At 40.8% G+C, this 21,453-nt stretch overlaps 1 protein-coding gene across 5 annotated transcripts in view; it reads left to right on the top strand.

Annotated features, from left to right (window-relative positions):
* The first annotated feature begins 551 nt into the window (after positions 1–551).
* The window catches only part of LOC115576899 (potassium voltage-gated channel subfamily H member 7-like), a 73,540-nt gene continuing 52,638 nt past the window's right edge, over positions 552–21,453 (top strand). For 2 of the 5 annotated variants that reach the window (XM_030409526.1, XM_030409525.1), the window contains exons 1-2: positions 553–1,425; positions 2,276–2,506. In XM_030409526.1, the coding sequence (XP_030265386.1) occupies positions 1,350–1,425; positions 2,276–2,506 (307 nt within the window). In that variant the 5' untranslated portion in view covers positions 553–1,349. Of the gene's footprint in view, positions 1,426–2,275; positions 2,507–21,453 lie in introns of all 5 variants that reach the window. The other 3 variants (XM_030409524.1, XM_030409527.1, XM_030409523.1) reach the window with 2 other exon arrangements.

Below are 21,453 nucleotides of genomic sequence, written 5' to 3' on the forward strand. Positions count from 1 at the left end.
GTTTAACCGCTGTGTGATATAACCGGAAATAAACGGAGAGGAAGCGGTTTTATTTTAATGATTTCACTTGGAGAAAAAGTTAAAAGCCTGCTGCCAAACTGCTTAGCGATTATCTTCTGCGTCTGTTCTACATCTACACAATAAATTCAATTTCAGCTGGAGAAAGTTAAGCTAGCTAACACTCAATAAACTAACTTCATTTTCCCGCTTCATGACACAAATAAGATTGGAAATGATTGACATTTTCATAATTGGACTCAGTACGTTTAAAAAAGGAGATGCAAGGTAATTATTAATTGTTGACGGTAATGTTTTACTAGTCATCGTCTTAGCCTGCTGTCCTGCATCATAAAATCAAAAAGTATGTCCAGTTTTAGCTCATAAATTTAATTTAACTAAAACTGTAAACTAACTTTGTTTTACCCGCTGTGTGAAATAAATAATTGAGCTAGTGTAGGTGATTTGATGATAGGAGAAGTCAAAACTAATCACTCATTTGTGTCAGAAGTGATGTTTTATTTGTGTGGTCGTGACTGCATCATAAAATCAAAGTACAGTTATACAGAGAAAGTTAAGATCGCTAACACTCTTAACTTAACTTTACCCACTGACATAAATAAGACCGGGCATGACTGATATATTCATAATTTGACTAAATACGTCAGATAAAATTAGCTATAAATTGTTACTGTAAGCGTGCTCATGATACAAAAACAGAGTCGTGAGCTCAGAGCGCGGTAACGCGTTACAGGAATCCGTTACTCCAGGGCCCTGCCTCTACTATCTCCGTCTGCCGCTTTGTCTACGCATCCATGTGGGTTCTTCCCTTCGCCGTGTCGGTGCTGCGCCTCTCTCGGCTCCGCCAGCCTCTCAGCCATTGGCCTCGGACAACCATCCGTCTTCCCCCTCCACAACAATAGACCCCCACGCGCACACCCGCACGCACAGCATCCACTCTCACGCGCCGCCACAGACGCGCACAGCGCTTTCGAGGAGCGACGGTGAAATGTTGGTGAAACTGCGGCTTACCGACTCCTTTCTTTCCAGCTTCACATCGGCGAGGAGCGCAGGGAAGCGTCTGCTGAGATGCGCTCAACCGGGGACGCGTCGGAGTTGAAATAAGGGAAACACGGGGGGTCGGGGGAGAAAAAAAAAAAAAACAGAAACAAGAGGGGGGGGAGATTTTCGTGCGAGGATGACTGACTGGTGACAAAGAAAACGGGGAGCCCCTTTGGCTTCGGTTGTTATCACCCGCTAGAACTTGACGGAAGGCGTTTTGGGGGACCGGCTTGCTCTTCTCACTTGGACGGCCAAAGATTTTTTGTCATCATAATTTTTGGAGGGGAACCATGCCTGTCCGGAGGGGTCATGTTGCGCCACAAAACACATTTTTGGGAGTAATTATTCGGAAATTCGAGGGACAAAGTGAGTATCTATCTGTCCCTGGTGTCCAGTGCTGTGTGGGTGCGTTTGTGTTGTGTTGTGCTGCCTTCCCTTTTGTGTCTGTCCTGCTGCATCCTCTGAACAATTAGCAAATCTAATAGGCCATCTGTTAGAACACGACTTGTAATGCACGGACACTCAATTCTATAATTTCTTCCCCCAGATATTTCAATAAACTATATAACAGTGGTCTGTGAAAAGTCATTAGAAGTTAATTATCCTGCTATCTTACCAAGCACCTGCTTTGTGTATAGTCCTGTGGTGCTCCTGCTCCAGCAGAGATTGTAGTTTAAAAAAAGCTGCATATGAGAAATAAAAAGGATTAAGGGATTTCATAAGTTCAGATCATATCCCCAAAGTACCTTCATTGCCCTTATTAAATCCTCCAGACATGTTTAGTTCTCGTGGATTATTTGCGATGCTGTGTAGCTGCACACCATGCTGGAGCAGGCCTACTGAATAAAGAATAATTTGTGCCATAAATCTGGTTTTACAGCTGAATATATCCTTACATTTTCTTTTATTAAAATGTCAAATTGAAGGCAATCATATAAAGCACAATAAGCAATCCAGCCTTCTTTTGGAGATTTATTTGTATTCACTGGAACAGTGTGATGGAGGATAATCCCATGTAAACCCATTAAATCCACCTACCTGTATTTATATTTGACATATTCTATTTTTCAATATTCCTGTTGATGTATTTCCAGTTTGGATGTATTTGTTATATCCACATGTAATAAATGAATAGTACAGTAAACTGGTCTTGTTTCTGTGATATTCTGCCCATGATCAAATTTCCCCAATTAACTCCCCCAATCTCCCTCCACAGATAAGAAATTCATCATAGCCAATGCCCGTGTGCAGAACTGTGCTATCATCTACTGTAATGATGGCTTCTGTGAGATGACGGGCTTCTCCAGGCCGGACGTCATGCAGAAGCCGTGCACTTGTGACTTCCTCCACGGCCAGTTCACCACCCGGCACGCGGTGGCCCAGGTGGCCCAGGCGCTGCTGGGCTCCGAGGAGCGCAAGGTGGAGATCACCTACCACCGCAAAGATGGTGAGTGCTGCAGGCTGTCTGTCTGCGTGGGCTCAGGTGGTGCATACAGCACATGACATGAAGCCGTTACAGTTGTGTCACTTTAAAAATGCACTCTGCTGCTGAAGCTCTTTCAGTCCCTCTTCAAAAGCAATCATCATGTCTTGGTCTCTATTTCCACCTTGGAAAACACTTTGATTTGTGCTGCCTGTGTACTGCACAAGGCAGACCCACCTGCAGTGTTGATGCAAGCTACTTCAGTGTGGGATAAATGTGTGAGAGGTGACTTTTACAATGTCTAACGCTGCAGGTACACAGTGGGTAATTTTTAGTTCTGAGTCGGCTCTATCTGGAGCATTTTGCAGCAGCAAATCACTGAGTGCACCCATTTAGAACCCTGAGGGGAGAAGAGCAGCTGCGAAGGTTTCCTTCGCTGTGACGTCCAGTTTTGAAATGATGCAGGCGCTGGGTGGCTGGGAAAGATGTTCATTAGCCTGCGCTGGATAGGGCAACCTGGGAAGGATGTAGCTCACTTCCCTAAAGACTAATGTAAAGATAGTGAGGCATGCAGTTTCTCTGCTTCTCTTAAATGCTAACTTTAGCATTTTTAGATCCTGTTGGTGCTCCCAGAGCTGAAAATTGCCTGCGACTGACTGTTTCTGTATAGTTTTTCCATCATTTAGTTAATCTTCTGGCGTGCATATGCTGCTTATGAATACTGCATATAGATCATGACTTTGCATGACAGCTGGTATTGTTTTGATGAGTTACAAGGCGAGCCTATACAGTGAACGTTTAAAACAGTAGCATCAACTGTGCTGGTTCGGGGAGAGTTCATGTAGTGACCTCTAACAGTGACATATGTATTCAGATGATTAAGCCTCCTTGCATAACGTTTAAGGGCTAGGTGAGGAAATGAGGATTAGTAGTTTTATAAGAACTACGTGGGGATCGCCCACACGTGTTTGTTTGAGGTTATTGTTTGTTGGAGGCCCCCAGCAGGTGTGTTTTCTCCTCAGCGTTTTGTTAGTACTGCAGCGTGGGAGGTTTAGTTAATCAAACCGATGATCAGCTGAGATAGGTGCATTCCTAATAAAAATCAATCGACTGCACAAAAGCTTAGCCTATTGGGCACGGCAGTTTTTCTTGACATTGTGGCAGCTTTTGGGTTTTTTTTGGGTGGGGGGGTGACACACAGCAAAGGGCCCCAGGACGAGAGTCGAACCCGGGTCCGCTGCAGTGAGGACAAAGCCTCTGTACATGGGACGGCTGCTCTACCAACTGAGCTAAACGGCATCCTGTGGCAGCTTTTGTTAAAACACATTTAATGTATTTGATCATTATTGCACAAAGAGTTAGCTGAATCAAGAGACTATACTTTTTGTATCAATAAGTCAGGCCTTGAGAACAGTTTGCAGTAGGGTTGCTCTGATACTATAAGGGTATGGGAAATGCCTCCGATACTTCCTAAAATGCTTGATCTGTTTTCAGTGATTGTAATTTATTGGCATTGGATTTGGAACCTGCTACTACCTAGCAGCATCCTGTACACCTGTACTGCACAAGTAGCAAGTATCCATAAATGACAAGCAACATGTCACTCAACTTTTTTACATTTGTTGGTTTCTGTAACCTTTAAGCTACGACTCACTGTCATACTTGAATTTTTATTTTTTTTTCTGAAATATTGATAAATAATTGCTTAATAAAATGTATCTGCAAACTCCTCTAAAGCTCACTTGAGGCCTGTTCCCACCGGCTGAGATAGCACTAGGGAGAGTAGCTATAGTACATCTGAGTGTCTGTCAAATGTCCACCAGTGTTGTAGGAGAAATGTGCTGTCAGGTTTCTTTTCTGGAGAAAGTTTCAAACTTATCTCTGCTCACAAAAAGATGGATTCTCCTATGGATAATGAGACAAGATGCTGTCAGGGCGATTTGTTTGGACGTTTGATGTGTGATAGGAGCTCTGGATCAGTGATGATGTTGCGGCCTTGACTTGTGTGTGTGTGCGTGTGTCCGTTTGTGTAATTCATACTCAGGCAGGTATGAGAAAACCCAGAGGGAGAGAGGTGCCGCAGATTAGGTCGGAGACAGTTTACAGAGCAGTTACAAATGATAGTATCCGTGGAGACATAGATGTGTGGGGTCAAAGGTTGGAAGATAAAGTTAGAGAAAAATGCTTGAGGGAATAGACAGGGAGAGATGTCAGCTTATTTTCGAGTGGGCATCAGCCTGTGCCCCTCGAGACTGCCTATATGCAACCCATAGCCTTTTTGTATATCGTTTTTACTGAACTTTGACTAGCTCAAGATAGCACCATAGAAAAGGCTCAGTCAGTATCAGCTAAGTAACATGAATTCTACTAATATGGAGCGCTTATAATATTTCAGTTTTTTTTATATACTGTCAGAAAGGAAATAATTCTACTTTATTTTTATTATTGAGTTCGTATTGGCTGGTGGTGGTGTTCATTATGTTGAAAGGTGTTCCTAATACTCTGCTAATCCCATGTATGTCAAAGTGGTGGCCAAAATATTGGACACTCTTCTAAATATAATGCAGTGACTACATTGTCACTGATAAAAGTCTAGTTGAAGAAATACTTCTCCGACAGTGTAAATCAAAACTGAACATTATTATCTTTGAAAAGGCTGAAATTATGGGAATGTAAAGGATCAATAACGTTTGCCAATTGTAGAGCTGCAACAATTTTTTGATCAGTAATTGTCAACTATCAAAATAATCAGCAACTATTTTGATAATTGATCTGCGTTAGAAGTAAAAATTCTCTGAAGCCAGATTTTGAAATGTGAAAGTTTTGGATGCTTTACTCCTTAATGACAGTAGTCGACAATACAAGACAATTGAGGATGTCATCTTGGGCTTTGGGAAACCCTAATTAACATTTTTATTAATTTTCTGACCTTTTTATAGAACAATCAATTGATTGATTATTGGAGAATATAATCGAAAGATTATTTGTCCATAAAATAATCATTAGTCGCAGCCCTAGATGTGTAAATGAGTCAATTACCTTTGTGTTATTACCAATTAACATCTTCCCGTCACAGCCGACTACTCATTTAAGTCCAACCAGTTACTTTATTATATTCATTTTTGATTCTAATAAAATAGTTTTGTAACCAAGTTGCAATTCACCATTCATGTGAATGTGTGCACATGCTCAGCTGAGAGGTTGTTCCTGCCCAGTAGAGAGCGGAGTCGTCGTCAGTGTTTGACAAATATTAACAGAATAATTAGTGACAAAACACATTAAGAATGGCATTGATTGCACAGTCAGGGTACATCCTCATTAGATGAGCAACTGGACTATTGTGCGGTGTGTATTAAAAAGTCTCACTACATTCTCCCCCCTGGCTGGTAACTGGTAAATATCCGTGTGGAAAGCCCTGCTTGGGGAAATGTTCTTGCACATTTTCTGATCATCAGAAAACTTTTTCAAACTTTTCTCAGAAGAAGTTCCTTTGAATTATCCACAATTTGCTGTGGCAGTTCGTAAAACATTTTCTTAAACTTAACAGAACAATTTATAGTTACAAGCACCTTCAAGGGAGGTTTTTCAGATGTTCTGTAGAGGTATTTTTAAGAATCAGCACCCAGTAGCCATTAATGAGCGATCCCATTAGTGAGCAATATTGTGTAACCACAAGATAACGTAATGAAGAACCCTTCAGGGAATATTTGTTGAACTAATTAACCAAACAAACTGTTCTTTGAAGGCTTTACAACATGTTATCAACCATAGTGATAACAAGTTCAGGTTGAGTACTGCACTTTTACTTAAGCACTTAGTACATTTGAACCTTTGAATGTGGAACATTCACTAATATTAGAGTATTTTTATACTGAGCTATGAGCGGTCTGAGGTAAAGGATTTAAGTACTTTAAACTCGGCCATAAGAAGTCTGATGTCTCTCTGGGCTGGCGCATTGTCAGCCAAACCGAGCTGGGGGTTCAGTCTGCATCGATCCACTGAGCAAACAGCTTTAATGAGGACACAAATACCTTCATGTTGCATTGATCTTCAAAACCGGTGCATTGGAGAGGGGAAATCAATGACGGCCGAACGCCCTCCCTCCACCCGCTGGCCCGCAGGAGACTTGAATAAAAAGAGCTGGAGGGCTTCTGCCTGCCGACCCAGCAGCGAGGGAAAAGGCCTCATTACCATTCTGTATGCTGTGCCTCTAATTACCTCAGTGTTTTCCTCTCACCTGACTCAGAGCTTCTCCAGGGAAGGTCATACACCTGTTTCACCAAGGCAGACTGCACTTATAATCTCCTATTTATTATCAGCAAGTATGGCTGAACAGTTTATCAGACTGTCAGGATTTTATATGTCTACAGTTCATAATCTTGTAAATACAGGGACAATGAAGTTATATGTATGTATTTTTAAAATGTTGGTATGTTATTGCCTATCAAACACTTCTTGTAGAGCTGGAAGATATGACCTTAAAGCAACATTAGGTAACTTTTTACCTTAAAATAACAGCTTTAAAATCACGTTGATGGTACAGTGTCTTATTATAAGGTGAATGATGTCTCTGTCTCAGCCAGTCGGACCCCCAATCACTTGTTTCCGCACTGTGTAACTTAAGTGAGAGGTTAAGATCGAAGCGTTACATACATGTTTACTTCAATATACACGTTTTCAACAAATAACATTATTATGACGTGTAGAGTTTTGTTTGAAGTTACCCCCTACATTACATCTGACAGTTTGTTACAGACCTGAGATTTCTATTTACAACAGTTCTGTTGTACTCAATATTTTTTCGGCATCATGAAACTCAACATGTAACAAAAATCATTTATCACAATTATTCATTTGTCAATGAATACATCCAGGGCTACAAATAAATAGCTGAACTTGGAGATTAAACATGAAACCTCCTTAGCTTAAAGATGCTTCATAAATCGCCGTGTAAAAAGTGAAGAAAAAAGAACAGTTGTAATGCAGCCTTTGAACCAGCCAAAGACAGAACTATCCCAAGCATAACTTCTCAGATTTGTAACCATTTAACATTGTTGACGTTCGTTTAATCCAAAAGTGAAGAGGCAGCGGCTTCAATGCAGACAGTGATAGTTTGTCTTTGAAAGCAAAACAATGAGGAAGAAGGAAACGAATGGACCACAATAAGGCAGAACTATCCATCTTATTTTGAGCTATACCGCAATGTAAACAGTGCAGAAATGAATGAATGAATCAATGTAGGTACTTCTGTCCCTTCCTCTATCCAACAAACACATACACTCTCTCACACAAACTCACACAAACTCACACAGCTCTCAGACAATCTCGATTGTCTCCTGTATTGGAATTCCAGGAGAAATGTCATTGCAGTGAGCTGATTGCGCTCCCCGCAGTGGACCACTGGGGTTTCTGTGAGGCAATCTTCTGCTTTTTAATCCTGTGACCCAGGGTCTGCATAAACGCATCGCCCGCTGTCCTTTACAGTCCGTGAAGGAGATTCTGCTCGTCAGCACAATCTTCCGGCACATTCTTAATGCTTTATGATTTGTGCCCTCACAGAGCCACCGGTCCTTTCGCCTTCCTGTGTTCATATCTCGATGACCTCTATAGGGAAGCCAGCGTCATTAAAGTGGCAAAAGTTTACTCCAAAGTCCTGTGCTTGACATTTAGATGCTGAGCTCTTTACTGCACTCAATCTCTCAAACACAGGACAGGTCAGCTATTCTCTTGATGACTTATGTGTCATATAGTTTCACATATTGTCCAGTACTGCTATTATTCACCTTTTACACGGCACTGTTGTTTTTATAATAATTAACCAAAGGCATATTCTCTGTTCTCAGCACCTCTTAAGACAGACAGTGAGGCATTAGAGCTATTTTGCTTTGCTCTTTGCTGTCGCCATCCCACATATTTATGCATTTTAGTCTTTGTTCCCATTTGTAACCATTGGCAAAAACAAACCTGTGCCTGTGTGCGAGAACAAGAGGATACCTCAGCAGTCATTCTGCATAATGTAGTGTGTGTAATATATGCAGACTGGCCGTGTGAGCAGGCTGTATGGATGTTCTGTGTCAGGGGTGTTTTTAAGACAGACGATGACAGATGAATTTCACAGTTATAATCACATGAAAACAACCAACCAAATGCATGCAGGATAAAGTAATTGATTCATCTTGAGCAAACAAAGCAGCCAGTAATTATTTCAAGGACGAACAGATTTAGAAACATGTGTAACCCACCACTTTGCAGATGTTTAATCCTTAACATGTTAATCTTACTAAACATAATGTTTCACAGTAATGCTTTTGTAACTTAACAGTGGTTCTACTTGTCAATAATCATTTTTGTACAACACGCCGATGTTGTGTGTGATGTTGAATTCTCTCTTTCAGTACACTCAAAGAAAATTATTATTTCCCCAGTCAGTGGCTTTTTCAATAGTAGAAAACTGTTGTTTAAACATGTCAAATAACCTTCATATGAGGCCCCACATTTGTGGGGAGATCACTTTTTCTAACACAGCAGGTTAGGGCAAAGGATGTCATTAAAAAATCAAAAATTATCCAGCGACTGTCATTTAGGGATCATTTGTTCAGAGAGAAAAATGGAAAGAATAGCTTTCCGTTCAATTAGCCCTTGACTGAGTCGCTCCATTATGTGGCCTTACTGTAAAGGCTGGAGAGGTGCCAAGACTTTGGATTGAGGTTCATTTTTCATTCATTTTCTTCCACAATTTTGTAAAAGATATCCACATGGCCTGTTTTAAGTGGTAATGCTTAACAGTGCGATTAGACAATGAAGTAGTGAGAAATTGCATTTGTAAGATGAGCTGATCTCCTTTCATCTAAAGCAAATGCAAATGATAAAGCAGATGGTGAGATCAGATCTTGCACTGAAACAAATCACTGCAGTTAGCAGCCACAACTAAGGCCTCAGTCAGTGCTTCTTAGGCTCAATACCATTTACCTTTCATGTCTGAGTGTCGCCTTGCCCCTCAGAACAATGTCATGAGGAGTGGTGGTGGAAATCTCCCACTATGAAATGGGACAAACCTTCAAGACCCTCATCTGGTATCGTTGATCCTGTTTAGGTCAACAGACGTGACCAGACATAGGGCCATGTAGCCCTAACACTTGGCACCACCCCTCTATCCAAACAAGAATCGGGACACCCTATCCTGATGTGTGACTGTAGCAAAATGGAGGGTGTGGCTAAATTACAGCTCGGCAGTGCAGTGGCATTGGGTCTTACTCAAGTTCTTCTATTTGTCAATGAATACATTCAGGGCTGCAAATAAATTGCTCAACTTAGAGCTTAAACATGAAACCTCCTTATCTTAAAGGTGCATCGTAAATCACCTTGTAAAAAGTGAAGGAAAAAAAACAGTTGTAACCAACACAGCCCATATTTACTCAGCAGCAGCTGCTCTTTATGCCTTTTCATTCAGTGAATCCAATCAGAATAAATCTCAGTGTTTTGCCTTCCATACTAAAGAGCCGCCTCTCTGGGTCCTTGGTGTATCAAGAAATCCATAAGCTCAGTACATGGTAAAAGCTCTCACTTGCAAATAGCAAATGAGACTGAAAATGTCATGCTATAAATAGATGAAAGTTGGTTGTGCTTCGGCGATCCTCTCTGAGATTAGAGGTTTTCTTCCCCTCACATTTAAAATGAAAAATTAAAGCTTTAAGAATACGGGGACATTTTGAAATCTGTGTGTAATGGAAACATCACCATCAGTCTTCTCTGTGGATATGCCGTCCTCTTACTTATTTAACATACACATAAAAAGCTGTTTTGTGTGTTACTAAATGTTGAATGAGGATGCCACAAACAAATATTTGGCATTTGTAAGTTTCAGCTTTCCTTTCAAACCCTAATGACTTACCCATAATGCAACGTGACTGCTGATTGTTGGACTAATAGAGCATATATATATCATTACAATATCAGTCATGAAATGTTAAGACATTATTGCTTTCATCATTGATTTTTATTACAATTGCAATCAAGATAAGTGCGTATTTTCTTACATTATCAGGAATTATTATTATGTGGATGCCATTAGGTGGCTTTACACTTCTGATGCATTTCCTCCACACTGTGTACAAGCAGTGAGTGAACGAGGATCTATACCCCTGAGTGGAAGCCAGATATGTTGAGTGATGATGATGGTACCGCCCTGGGTCATTTGCGGCCAGAGTTTGATGGTGTGATTCTGGAATGGAAACCATTCTCTGTTCAACCAATTCTTGTATATCCGCTGCTGTGCAAACAAGATAAGCTCTTATTCTGTTTCGCCTGCAGTCTCTTTCACATTCTCAGGTTCAGCTGAGAGCCTACAGTGGACAGCTTGTGTGTGTGAAAGACATATGCATGAGGCGAGATAGAGTGGAATAAAAGAGGAGCGCAGATGCAGTGCGGAGAGAGAGAGAGAGAGGGCATCAACAAGACAAAATTAGGCACATAAATGAGACGGAGGGAGTGTGTGGATGAAGAAAAGAAGTGTTCATCCTAAACTGAGTTTGACGTTTTGTGTTAATTTATATTCTCTTGCTTGCTCACTCAATCAATTCTCGTAGAGGGAGAGAAATCAGGTGAAGCTAAATATCAAGACAGATTCTTCCAAAGTGGGAACTCCCTCCTGAATCCAGTCCAGCAGCTTCGTTACTGTTCCGTAGCCCTCAGTGTGTCTCACAAAGGATAACAATGCAGATGTGTACATAATCTTCAATTGACCACAGTAGAAATTTCAGCTTCCAACACAGACTAAACCTATAAAGGATCAAATGAATAAAGGCTCGGCAAATGGTGTGTGACTTTGAATATGGCTGTCCAGCTCGCTCTCATCAGTCCTCAGATCCTGAGAGAGAGCAGTGTAATGAGCAAGCCCCCCACTCTCAATCTAAAGTGACATGGACGGATTTGTGTTGTAGCAAAGGCTTCGATTTCCTCTGTGTGTCCATGCCTCGCAGTGGAGCTCATTTATAACAAGTCTCATCAATGGCTTCTTAGAAGAAGACGAGGCTCCAGGACTACAGATCGGTCATTTACAAGAAAAGCACATTTGTGGTTGGTTACTCTGCGGAGGTTCGTTTCGATTATAAACTTAAGTGCTTTTAAACAGACAAAGTGCAGGGATGTAAAATAGTTTTGTGTTAACATACCTTGAACTATTCAGAAAAATTCCTTCCTCTCTGTCACACCTTCATGTTTCCATTCCTATTAGAAAAAGTCTCTGTGCAGCACAGCATAGTGTCGTCCTGGCAACCGTTGAAAGAGCCATGATACATCATTGCAGCTCATCCTAGCGTCTCTGCCTATGGGACTCACAGCTGGAGAACAGAACAGACCACTGGGGGCTGGTCACACAATTCTGAAAATACCATTACATTTAAAATTAGCATCTGAGTCAAGTATAACTCATGCAGAGGAATTTGACGCAGTGATGATGCTGGTATAGAGCCATACAGTACTGACACGTCTGGTATATAAGAACAGCAGGATCGATAGTGTGATGCAGAACGATGGACAGCCATTTAAAGCCAGGCAGCTCATGATTCGATTCCATTTAGTTTGAGAGAGCTACAATGTGATTTAAAAACAATTAACAATATATCATAATGTATCAACATTTTTGTCTATACCCGATTTTTTTTTTCTGACTTCTTGCTACTTAAAAAAACATGGGGCTCTATTTTATGCCTGGTGCAAAGCGGGGCACAGTGCAGCGCAAGCGACAGTGTTAGTTTCAGACCAACACGTTCGCATTTTCACACTCAAAGGCCACGTTGTGTAATTGGCAAATGTACCTCCACCCACCTGATCAATCCTGAGCATGTTGGTCTCAAAATGAGGTTTGGTCAGGCGCATTGATGGCTTATTGCTATTTTGAGACGGTAGAAATGGACTGCACCATATGCCAACAAAAAGCTACCACCTTCAAAGGCCATTTCGCATCACACATACACTGTTTTTATGATTAGAGAGGCTGCTTTCACTTATTTTAAACATTTCCATACAGGCAGTAATGTTACTATAGCAAACAACTGGGGACAGTTAAGCAGCAATTCTAAAAGCTGTAATGATAAAATCAACAGGACAGGGGAAACTGAATTACTTTTAGCTTCTTTTAGACAGGGGTTCTCGATTTATCAGGCAGGCGGCTTCTTCATAGAAAACTATTTTACTGTATGAATCTGGACTGTGTGACCTTTTAATATGAGGATCCGCAATAAATCTTGTAGTTCAGTCCCTAATTGCGACATAATCTTTCAAGAGAGAATTGCGATGCGTCTTAAGAGAATTTTTGTCCTCCCTGCCTATGCATTTAAAATCATGCCTATTTGAAATTCTACTAAGGCCAGTTCCAATAAGGCATCTTTAGAGGGACAAGCATCACCCTAGGACTGAAAGATAAACACTTAACTTTTGTAAGTAAGTAACTTAAGAAGAAATGCAGCATGTCATGACAGTCAGAAAGTGCTAAGTATGCCCTCAGAGTGATAAATGATATACTCTTTTTTACCTGTGTGTTTTGAAAATCGTGGTTGTTTGGATCAATAATCCAATCCTTTACAGGCCCATCCTTTCTCAATTATTTTCCTGCAGGGTCATTCTTTACAGTCCGACTTCTTGACATTAATTTCTCCCAGAGGCCGCCCTGTCAAGTTAAACGACCAACAGTGTGGCATGAACGGGTCATTTTCAAGATGGTTATGTCTTCAGAGGCAAATTCACCTTCAAGGAATGTTGTCTGTTTTTTTCTATCTCATTTGAATTTTGACAACTAATACCAGGAATGACATGTTAGGCTAGATTGGAGCCTATATGTAATAAGTTAAAATTCCACAATTCCACAACATTTAATTGTTCCAATAATCGATGCTTTTAGGCTTTTGGTTGAAGCATTCATACAAATGAAAATGAGAAACCCTAACCTAGCAGTCGGCCATATAAACTGTCTAATATATGATATTTTATGATTGCTAGTATCAACAACATTGACCAGTTTAACCTCGGCTTGTACATATGAAATCTATATCACAGCCACAGTTTGCAGGCACTGTGCCAGAATATAAATATAGGTTATGCTGATGTTGCATCTATGCCTTAAGCCCACACAGGCTGCCATTATGTTATGGTGTTATCACAAACAGACCGTAAACAGTCTGACAGCCCCCCTCCCCCAATTTACACCGGCTCGAACACCTCGCTCCACAGCTCCCCCTTCCCCCCTCGTCTCTCCCCATTCTTGCCTTATTGCGGGGCTCCCCTCACCCACCCGCCACAGCTGTACACCAGACAGCTCGATGCACCGGGAGATCTCGTCCATCTAGCTGTGATCTGAATGATAAATGACGAGCTGGATGTGAGCAAGGAAGATTATTTTGCCAGATTATATAGAATTTTTTATAACGTTAAAATCGTAGACTGTGTCACGCGAGCACATTTAAAAGGTTTATGAGTAGACATGTTGATTCAACCGCCCTGCAGCCGTCATCCACTCATTTTTGTCAGAAGGATTTCAGACCATGATCCCTGCTTTACACTCATTCACAGATTGGATATGAGCACATCTGTGAATGAGCAGCCACAAGTGAATGAATTATTTTTCATTCATCCGATCACGTGCTGGCCGGATTGTTTTCATTCATGTAGAGGTTTGACATTTGGTCAATTTCTAGATGTTTGTGTGGAGTAAAGTTTTTCTTTTAGTTGATTGATTTGCTTCAAATGTAACCACTTTACCTTTCCTTAACAATTTATTATTTTAGAGATTGGGCTTATTTGTACTTTTTATTACCATTTATTATTGAAGTTTGAAGTTTCTTTTCTGTTTTGGAGGGTGGGTCTTTGTAAAAACATCAGATGTTTTTTTTGTTTGTTTTTTTACATTTTTGCTATTTTCTCAGGGAAACACGAAAGCATATTAAAAAAAACATTAGGTATATTAAGGTGGCTGGTATGTGTGAGTGACTACAAGAGGGGACTGTGAGGTATGTGCCGTTCTAGTTTTTTCAGTCCTCATCTTAGACATATTCACAGTCCTGATGCTTTGCAGGGTAATTTACATGTAGATGTTACTGTAGTGTCTCCATGCCAGGGTCTCGACACACTTGAATCAGATGACTCCCGCAGTATATCTCCCAGATGAATTAGGTGAAATCTTGTGTTCATGAATCAGCCCCTCACTAAACGCCAGACAGGCAGGGATCTGCGATCTGTGGCGCTTGCAGAGTCACTTTGATGGAGCTTGAATCAGCAAACCCTTAGAGTCTAAACTGGCGGCACACAATCACTGGCCCGTTTCATCACAGCCACTCGTATTATCAACAAAACCTTGCATCAGCAGATTATCAAGGACCACGATGGTCAAACCCTGACATTTCTCTGAAGCTTCTGATTTGTCTTTGCCCGTTTGAATCCTCCTCGTGGTCTCTGTCCAGCTGATACACTCCAGGGCTCATACTGTTTTTTAAATTTTATTCTGCTGTAGGCTGATGATTCTTTGACAAAAGTAATTTAATGCTGCAATGAGAGGGTGAGAAGAACAGGGGCCTGCCAAGGTTTTATAGTGTTCTTTAATCAAATTTGTTTCAGCATCTGCAGGAGCACTTACAGTGTAACCCAGTGGCGTTGTAATTTCTTTTGCTTGTGTATATGTCATGCTCTCTTGTCAGCCCCAGTTCAGTCTCGGAAAATTAGATAAGCGTCATCATTGTTTGGATCAAGTCTATAGTGGAAAAAATATGCATGCTATGCTCCTGCCGTCAACGAACCAAGCAACCAACAAAATACACACATTAATTGAACAGAGAGAAAGCCAAGGCACACTGTGTATGACACCATGAAGCCATTTCACAACAAAAACTTGACCCAACAGGTCATGAGAGGGAGGAATTGAGGAAAAAAATCTGTATTATCTTAATGCATGAAAAATAACAAGTAGGCATCAGTTTTTCAGACAGACCAAAAAATCAGAAAAAAGTCGACATTTATTTTCAAACACCTCCAATCAAGTCACTTTGCTATTTTTTGTTCGCGGCACCATCTGTCAAGCCTTTTTCTCCACGTCATAATGATAAACAGTGTATTTGTGGCACCATCACAGCTTGCTGTTTGACAGAGTCCACAGTGCCTTCCATCACCCACCACGATCACCCAGATAACCTTTTGCAGTGACACTGCGTGGTGCACAAAGCTTCAGACAGATTATTCCTGTTAATACTGCTATGCAATGCTTTGTTGTATTCCGTGAATTGCTTCAGACTTGCTCCGTGACCTTAGATTATCTCCTTGTTCGCCGTCACACATCTGACGTGGCAAGCCAACAAAAAGTACAGTAATGTCTTGCACTGCAGGCATAATGGGATTCCAACATCAAACCTTTCTATTAACAGGGGCAACATGCTGATAGCAAGCCTCTTTTTCCTGTTTTCCAGCTAAGAAAAGGGCAAACATCCAAATTATAATATGTTTTTTAAGGCAATTTGTTGAGTCTGAAAAGCTGAAAGTCTAAGTGCAATTTCTCCATTTACACTCATACCCCTCAGCATGAAGTTGGCAGATGAGTGCCATAACTTGGTAGTGATATTTGCTTAGTAAACATGGCTTCTCTTCTCCGAGACGGGACACAATGACATGACATCGCTAACATGGAAAATATAGCAAGATAGAACAGTGTAGCCACCTCTTGCTCTGGGTTTTTGCTCTATTACAATCACAATTTGGTCAAAGGACAGGAAAAAGTAAAAAGTAGATTACTGGCTTACTTATTTACTTATGTGCATTAGTTAAGAAGGGGTTACTACGCTCCTCGCCAGACATTAGTTTGTAGTGTATTTGTTGGTGTTGAATTCTCAACTATTTCTAAAATATTTATATTTGCATGCACTTGCAATTTCTATAATGTTACATGTGTTAAATTGACTTAAATGCACCATATGGAAAAGTAAAAAAAAAAACAGCACCCTCTTCAAAGAATGAAATGAAAACCTGACTAAGATATTAAATCCCCGGCTGACTTTGAGTACACTGGAGTATCACCTGATCATTCAGCGAGCTCTTACAGCGTACTTACATGCACTTACACTCACTTAATGGGAAGTGTGAAGGCTTGTAAGACGCGGTGACCTTGATTTTTCTGTGACTCAGATATGTGATTTTCTGTTTAAAGGGCCATCTCCCCAAATATCAGACTCTTTTGCCAACACGATCAAGTCTTGTTCAAAGTCATTATGCACTGACATATAGAGTTTTCAAAAGTTAATGGATTTTTCTCATCTTGTACTCTACATTGATTTTGTCTATCTAGTTTTCTAGTGTACGTATATATCGGCTGCCTCCACCTCCTCAAGAGGCAGCCATGGATCTCGCTGCATCACACCCACCAGTCCCGTCAGGTTGGTCGAGGCAATCGCACGTGGGAGTAGAGATGCCGTGATATGGATTTTTGACCCCAGACCGATTCTGTATAATTCATCAGTTCTTGTATGGAATACATTCTCGTATTCGTTGTAATGGAGACTTTGTCCCCATTTAAGAGAGACATTACTTTAGGCCTGTACCAATAAGTTTGAAGCTTCTCTTAATGGATAATGACAGAAGCAAAAGATGAAGTAGACAGAACCAAAAAGTCCACATCTGGAGGATGCCACCACTTTAACCCAGGTGACCAGGGTTCGACTCCCATTTGAGGGCAACAGTTAGTGGTGAGTGTTTTAAGGAAGGGGTTATTATTTAGGGTTTATTTTTTTATTTTTTTATTCTTCATTGCAAATTCACAAAATGACACTTATGCAATTTCACCTTTGTTTCCATAGCAGCTTAACCCTCCCTCTTCCTCCTTCCATCTCGGTTTAGACTTGCATTACTAATACAAATCCTGTGCTGTGACTTGAGTACGTCCATTATTACAGGCAGCCTCCAAAGTGGTGGCCTTGGCCTTGTTTACTGACCCTGTGGACGGTTCTATCATGAACAAATCTAGTTTTGCACCCATTTTCTAGCGTACATTTTGTGTGGTGGTAGTTTTGAAGTAATTGTTTTGAGCAAGACCTTGATCTTTTCCTAATTAACCTAGTAGTTTTGGTGACATGGTTGGCATGATGAACTGGCAGGTCTGTTGCAAAGTTTATTCTGATACCATGTTGCATTGTTAGTATTATACTGTTTGAATTAGATTCCAATGGTGGTTTTGTAGGATTGTGACTCGTGTGATCCAAAAATGTCCAATAACTCGTGAGCATGCAAGTCCAAAAAGTCAATGTTTTAGCTAAAGTCAGAAAAATGACTTGCTGCTTTTGCTGCACACAAAGGTAGGCACACACCTGTGTTGAAGGGGCAGTCTAGCAGCAATCTTAAGGCACCAAATTACATTTATAAAGCCACAAAAAGAAAAATATCTATTTTGGCTTTAACTTACTTATCGTATATTACTTGAGTCATTCCAAAAAGGTAATTCGCAGGGTGCTCAGGGTGCCATCAAGACATCATCAGAACAATGTCAAAGAGGTCACCATTTTGGTAAAGTCAAATTCAAAATTAGTATCAATTTCATAAAATGTGTCTTGTTGTTATTGATTTTAGCCCTGCAGAGGAATTGAGGATGTAACATATTTAGGAGGAGGGATAACTGTACAGTAGAGCTTGTGTACAGTGTGTACAGATTAAAATGATTTTCAGTCATCTTCAGCAAAACAATTAGACAACAAACTGGACATAACACCGGGATCTTATAGTGGTGAACCAGGTGATGACTTTACTTCCACAGCTACAGTAATGGAGCAAAATGGGGGGTTGGTGTATAGACATTTTCAGCAATGATGTCCATCGATGGACAAACGTCTCTGTTGCAGTGATTTGACATGCGACCTTTGGGCTTCAGTACTCTGGAACCACCAGGCCAACGTGCCACCACTGATGATATTGTATCCCTGGGGATAAAGTAGCGCTCTCCCTCCTGGATTAGAGAGTTAAACAGCTCTTAGTACAGCTGAATGTTCCCGGGGGGGAAGAGGAAGGGATCACATTTCCCTAGAATGGAAAGCAAAAAACTAAGCCTTCCACACTCTGAAAGAAGGTCAATTCTCATATTTCACTTTTTTATTATCTCCACACTCATAATCTTACACCAGCTGTGTCAACTTTGGGGAATTATTGAATATTTTCGACCCCTAAAACAACATTTTACTGTGAACTTTGCTTCATTTTAAGTATTCAACATTTTTGTCAGGCGTTTGCTCACCTCCTGATGTAAAGTCAAAGAGGAGGCAGTAGTAGTGCAGCAGCCTTTGACTCAGACACGCTGACATGTGGACACAGGGTCAGAGAGCGACCCTGTTAAGTTGATTTGATGACAATTAGCCGTGCCAAGATGAAGACGCTCCCCGCTGAGCTTTTGACAGAGAGAGGGAGATGTCACCATAACCCCTCAAGCAGTGTAGCACCAACCAACAGCTCCCTGCTGCTAGAGGCTCAGCTCCCATCAGTGTCACTCACACACACCTAACTACTGTATGTACACACATACACACACGCAATTTAGAAAGGTTTTGACTGCGATACTCCTGGCAGCAGTTTCTCCAAATGAGGGCTATAAAGATTCCCATATGCCACCATCCCACAATCACTGTCAGACACAACCAGTCAGCAGATGTTGAACTGGTCTGTGTGTGTTTGTGTGCGTGGAAGGGAAAGGAAGGCATTTTAATTACACCTGGTGATCAATGTGTTTGCGCCTCACTATAGCTGCCCTGCTTCTGTGAACAAGTGCACGTTGAGCTGCATTGTCTTAATTATTGATAGTGGAAATAGAATCTAATGAAATTTCCAGCATCTTGAAACTAGAACTCCTCTCACTGCTCCGCCTATGTGCACACAATCAACAAATCCTGTTTGTTCAGTCAGATTCCTTCAGTTGTAATAATAGGAATTTTCTGTAATGAAATAACAGACAGCTACATATTTGTACTTTCTCAGAATCAACTTTATTGGCCGGGTATGTGCACACAGACAAGGAAATTGACTCTGACTCGTCACTCTCAAAGTACAAGGAATAGTTTTTAAACACTAAATCTGAAAATAGACAGTTGAAAAATGAAGACTAATATGTACAAGAAAAAAACAGTGCAGTTGGCCTCCTTCAGTATATTAATTTAACAGCTGTAGCTGCTTTGATTTAATATGCAAAAAACATATGATTCATTATTATAAAGCTGTGTGATGGGATTAACCATGTGCTGAGAAGAAATATTCATGGTGCAAAAATAACAAAAGAGCCCCTAAAGCTCTGCACAAGATATTTTCTTGTGTACATAATTTAAAAAATAATTATTTTTCAGGACCTCGGGGCTCCATAATTTAGCATCTAAAAAGTATTTTTGGATAATGAGTAGGATTAGTTTTCATACTAAACGTTAGGGTTGCAACTAGTGAAATTTTCATTTTTGATTGATTTGCCAACTTTGTAAGATGAATAGTGAAGACTTTATAATGATTGAATGACACAAGACAAAACAGGCCTATAAACAAAAGCTATCAGTATGTCATGTATGGGATGGGATAAAGTCTGTATGAATGGGATAAATGTGTATCAAAACTAGTGTTGTTTTCACTAAGCTAAAAAATTGGATAAAGTGTTTTGAATCGAGTTAAATCTTAACTTAAAAAGTTTATAAAGGTAAATAAAGGTGAGGAGGACTGTGGTGTGTATATATAGTGAAAATAAGAAAAGTCTACCTCATCTGCATGAAAAACAAAAACCACATCCCTGTGTAATTATTGAAACAATAGAATGAAATGAAAGTGAACAAAAGCAGTAGCGAGGGGAGTGCATCACCTTTACCACAGAGGAGTAGTGAGCCCTCAAGCTGAAAATGAGGTTGAACTGACACAACCTTTTTAAAGTGTAATTAATATAACTTAAGCTAAAGAACGGGGAGGTGGTAAGAGACACAGGGTGAGTCTACTGAGGTGAACAGGGAGGTAATATCATAGTGGGGTGTGTGTGTGTGTGTGTGTGTGTGTGTGTGTGTGTGTGTGTGTGTGTGTGTGTGTGTTGGCAAGCTCTGTAATGAAGGTACATCTCTGTGGGAACAGTTGGTCAGCGGTGTATCAGAGCGTCCTCATCTGAACTTTGTCCTGACGTCCAACAGTGGTGCTGCCTTCAGTCCAAATCTCAAGGTCAAACAAACGAAAGCAGACCGTATGCTTAAAAATCCAAGTTGGTAGTGTTTGTTATGCACAACATCAGCTGTTCTCCAGCATGTTTTGGATGAATAGCCACAAATCTCCATCTGTCTGTGCATATAATTGTGCTTTTGCCTTGACTCACAACCAGTAGTCATCCAGTCCAAAACAAACTGCCGTGGAGGTGATTTTTGTGTGCGCGGACCGGCCTTTTTTAATCTTTTGGTTTATCAGACTGAAAACTGAATCCCCCATTGCACCAAAGTAGCGGTTACGCTATACAACGCAGCTTTGTCTGAAAACATTCAAGAGCCCCTCAGCATACTGTGATTTGGCATATTCCGTGTACGCACTTGGTGCCGTGCCGTGCTGTCATCCTGCCGAGCCATCTGTGTAGCAACAGATTACCAGGTAGCCCTATTAATCCAGGTAGGCGGCGCCGCGTCACGGAGGAAATGAAGCCGAGTGGAAAATGTTTAAATCGATAAGACCCACGTTTCCACTCAGGCTTCAGGCTTATGGCTTGACTTTGACACACCAGGCCAGTGAAGCAATGCGCTAGCAAGGCAGTAGGCTTATCAGGCTGCTTTTATAGGATTCACTCTGCTGTTCTCAAGGATTGTGTGTGTGTTTATGTGCATGATTGGCAGCTCTGTGTTTTTTACCTCACTTTCACCTTGCCAAAGTTTGAGATTGTTTGCCTCCCTCAAAGCACAAGTCAGCACTTCTTCCACCATCCTTGAAGGATTAGAGTGCAGAAAAGAAAAGATTTTGTT

Source organism: Sparus aurata, chromosome 24 (genome assembly GCF_900880675.1).
Source record: "Sparus aurata chromosome 24, fSpaAur1.1, whole genome shotgun sequence".
NCBI lineage: Eukaryota > Metazoa > Chordata > Actinopteri > Spariformes > Sparidae > Sparus > Sparus aurata.